Here is a 4317-nt window from a genome sequence, read left to right as displayed (position 1 = left end):
CGAACAATAATTAATATCTATTACTTGGGCAGCCCGGGTTTAAAGGATGTCTCTACGCACACAGAAAGAGACACACACCTTTGAAGGAGAGAAAATGTTGGTGGGGGGAAAGTGGCATGGAGGATTGAGGGATTGCATCAATGTGAAAATGAAATAAACACGCCCAGGCTGAGCTTTGTTATGAAATGTCTCTCCTGCTCATTTATTTGATGGAGTGCGCAGTCAAGTAGAACGAGCAACAGTACCAAGGCAGCGGTAAGACGCGCCGGTGATTCAGTGGTGGCTTCTGGGAAGTGCAAAGGAAAAGTTGCACCGTGGTGTCATTGACGGCCCCTGCAGAAAAGTTCAACAACAGAAGCGTAAAAAAAAAAGGGTCAAGTGTTGGTTCATTAGTTGGACTTGTTGGTGAGGCAGCTGACAGCAGGCAGCGTGTGCCGTCCACACCGTAAAAACACCCACACATGAGAAAAACACCAAATAGATCCTGGGTGAAAGTTGAGGGAATCTTTCAGACCTAGGTCATGCTTTCTGAATCTGGAAACCACAGGTTTCACCAAGCTCCAGGAGATTGCAAATAGGAAAGACAGCAAGTTTGTAGCTCCACCTTCCATAAAAGAAATTAAGATTATCCATACTGTTCTACTGACTCTGGAAATGGAGAGGTGGGAACCTGGCTGTGTGTACCAAATACCCTTGGAGTAAAATACATTAATGAGATGTTAGATATTTGAATTAATGTGTATTTCAACTAGACAGGATCTCAGACACAGAACATGTAAAGCATGGCCCAGCCTTTACATTGTAGCCATCAGTGACAACCACTGTTTGAGGAGGAAAATGGCAGACAAAGTCCCTTATTTGTCCCTCAATGGGGACATTTACAGTGTGAGGCTTTGCAACCCACACAGGCTGCCACCGGAGGCGCCATTAAGTATATGCTTCCTCTGGGGTAGAACCCCAGACCTTTTGTGTTTATAGCAGGTGTATTAACTACTACACTATAAAACTATAACATATGAATATTGACTGATAACATTCATACCCCACTCCTTCAGCGCTGTTGAGGAATTCCAGACTTTTTTGTGAGACTTCAACATGAAACCTTACCGTGGAACCAGAAATGTTTCATTTATTTTAGGCGAGGTCACACCTTGACACAGCAGCTCAGAGACACAGGTCAGGAGATGGGGAAGCGTCAAGTCATCATTTGAAGCTGTTTTGACAAGGAGTGTCTCTGTGTTTGTCTGATGTCGGTCTGTTTTGTTTGACTAACAAAAGACTGTTAAGTTGTTCTTAAGGCTACACATGTCATCAGGCTCTGCCCCGCTGTAACTAATCCAAGGAGAAACCTTGTCATACATTTCAGCTGAAGGCACGTAACAAAAAAATAAAGAGTGCACTTAAATATACAGTATATATATACGTTAAACAGTACAACAACCTTGTTTAAATATCAAATTCAACCCGTAAAAAGTCTGGTATTTCAGGAAAAACATCGTAGTAGAAAATGACAATCAGTAAATTACAGGTTAAATACAATGAACCAAACAAACCATCCATGGCTACATCCTAATTACTACATTCTTGCAAAAACCTGCGTTTTCAGTAAGAAACAATAGAGAATAGTATTCTTGTGTCAGAAGTAACATGTGTCCTAACTGCTATATAACTGCACTGGTGGCCAGTACATTGCATTGAACATTTGCACTAAAGTAAACACAATTTAACGGGTTTTATTCTGACGGCCATTGCTAGACCGAGGACAAAGTCATTTATTGTCTTGCTAAACCTAAACTTTTAAAATACATATAAAGACATTATTAAGTTTTCTTTTTAGTCACCGAGGAGTTTCAGAAGAACAAACTGTAGCATAGCAGCGCTGTTTCTGACACGCACCCTTAAGAAATCACTCCAAAATACTAACACTATAACCTTGAAAGATGGCAGAGAGTAACTTACAAAACAATTTTAATCTCACAGCATATGGAAAACCCCAAATGAAGTAGTTGTGGGCCAGAGGCAGCTAGCAGCTAAGTGTGCTAAGTAGCATGTTGACTTTATGCTTAATACACTAGCTTAATTTACTTTATAGAACAGTCAAGCTGTTACAATCTTTGCTTCCTATATGCTAACTTGCTAACAGCCAACATGTCAAGCAGAAATGGCTCAATATTAGCTGGCTTTTTGTCACCAATCACTACATATAACTTGATTGAGGATTCTCATGCGTTTAAGGTGGACTGTCTACAGATATATTAGTCTAGTGGTGGATAAGAAGTGCTCAGAAAATGACTGCTGGTAGAAACGTTTCCAGTTTCACTCAAGACTGATTCTGAGGCTTCCAAAGACCTGAGTGAGTAGACAGCAGGTGCATTAATTGCATTAAAGGTGCGGGATATACTGCATGTTGTTTGTTAAACAAAAAAATTGAGTAATATGGATGTAGCTAGAGAAATGAGAAACGTCTGAAAAGTAACAGTGGCATTTTAGGACGTACTTGTCCTATAAGGTAATTCTTATCCTTTAAAATGAATCCTTCTTTCATATGAATGTGTGTGAATGTATTCACTGAATACCTCACACACAGAAGGTGTTTTGTGCTGGGATCCGTAGAAGCTTTTCATGTCTGAAAAACAGACTGCTTTTTTTTTTACATTATTTCCTGCAGAGAAGTTGAAAAAGGTGATTGCTGAGAATGCCGAAACAAACATCTTGTTACCATCATCCTTCAGTAGTCTTTTCCCCCTTTCTTTTTTTTTCGGTCGGTTTGTCGTGATAGTGCAGAGTGCAGGAAATCAAGAAGGTGATGAAAAGAGCCAAAAAAGATTATTTCAGGATCTACGAGATGCAGGTAATTCCTCCAACATTAGGAGGATCCTCAGAGCCTCTCCTTTTTTGGCTTCTCTTGGATGAAAGTGATGCAGAAATCTGCTGCTGCTCTGCACAGTCTGTGTCTCCCCGCGTGTGTGTGTGTGTCTTTAGGATATTAAATAGTAAAGGATGGGGATTAATAATGAAACCTGACAGCTCATCTCCGGCTTCTATCTGCCTGACTGTCCCCCCAATCTTCCCTTCCATTCCCTCCCTACCTGTTTTTTTCTTCTTCTTCCTCTCGGTTTCTAATCTGCCGCTGTTCCTCCCTGGCTCTGACCCTCCTCCGTGTTCTCTCCCTGGACCTCGTTTGTCTTGCTCCTTCTCCCTCTCCCTCTCTCTCTCTCTCAGGGCCCCCGGCCTTTCAGGGTCATGTCAGGTGAGTAGAAGAGCACGTTGGTGTCATCCTCGTCGTCATCGCTGAGGTCCACCAGGTTGGCTTGTGAGTAGCGTACTGCCCCGGGGTGATACTCTCCGATGCGAGTCCTGTCGCACAGCCGTGACTGCAGGGCCAGCTAGAAGAAGAAACACACACACACACTCAGCTCGCAATTTACAAACATTACAGTACATGGATTTTTTAAGAACATGTCCATAATAGACCTTCATCCATACTGGAACCAGAATTTACACAAAGCCGAGATACAATTTATATCACATTTGCCTCTAAAGGAATAATCAGTATTGACATTAGAATCAAGAAAATAAAAAAAAAGCTAGTGAAGAAGCTAAACTATTCAGAAAAAACTAAATAGCAATACAAATTGAGTAAGAAGTTGCTACATTTCATAGGATGGATAGATGGAAGACTGATCTACTCAACAGTTTTAAAACAAGAAACTAGACCGAGCTAGCACAACAATCAAAAAGACCTTTATAATGACGACCTTCAACTAAACTAAAGGTTTTTATTCAGTACATGAGTAACTTGTCATTACCAGACTAACGTTGTGTACATCAGAACAAGAATTCACTTAAAATGAAACTGCGTCAAATTCAGGGCCGACCACATTCGCACAATCTGCGTCCTTCCAGTGCCAGTTAGGAGCCAGAATGACAGGCAGGATTGTTACGAACCAATGTCTTTTCCAAACCATACATGTGAGTTGTCTGCTATAAAACGAGTATGAAATGAAACAGGTGCACAGACAATCCTCTCCAAACGTATTCCTTTTCTCTGTATATTCTCTATATTTCCTATTTGACGTGCGACAACCCAAACATGTGACTTTAATTCTTTCCTTTTTGTCCCTGAGTCCTTTAAAACCAACAAACACAATCACCCAGGTTCACAGCCGTCACCTTGTGTTCATGGTTTGAAGCCTTGGTTTTGACAGACTAGCGATTGTGTTAAAAAAAGGAGATCAGATTGACGTTCCGGTAAGACACAGGTGGAAGAGCTGGGCTCCCGCTGAAGACGTAACATTCACGTGACAAAACCAGGGG

The 4317-nt window shown here is 41.3% G+C and overlaps 1 protein-coding gene across 3 annotated transcripts in view; it reads right to left on the bottom strand.

The window, feature by feature from the left end:
* Positions 1-174: 174 nt before the first annotated feature.
* Positions 175-4317, bottom strand: part of LOC103391942 (cyclic AMP receptor-like protein A) — a 55857-nt gene continuing 51714 nt past the window's right edge. For 2 of the 3 annotated variants that reach the window (XM_008328430.3, XM_025063870.1), the window contains one exon: positions 175-3386. In XM_008328430.3, coding sequence (XP_008326652.1) covers positions 3219-3386 — 168 coding nt within the window. In that variant the 3' untranslated portion in view covers positions 175-3218. The remainder of the gene's footprint in view (positions 3387-4317) is intronic. The other variant, XR_522844.3, reaches the window with a different exon arrangement.

This window comes from Cynoglossus semilaevis, chromosome 16 (assembly GCF_000523025.1).
Source record: "Cynoglossus semilaevis isolate Cse_v1.0 chromosome 16, Cse_v1.0, whole genome shotgun sequence".
Classification (NCBI taxonomy): domain Eukaryota; kingdom Metazoa; phylum Chordata; class Actinopteri; order Pleuronectiformes; family Cynoglossidae; genus Cynoglossus; species Cynoglossus semilaevis.
Note: the sequence above shows the minus strand (reverse complement) of the source record. Positions and strands in the feature narration are given on the sequence as shown.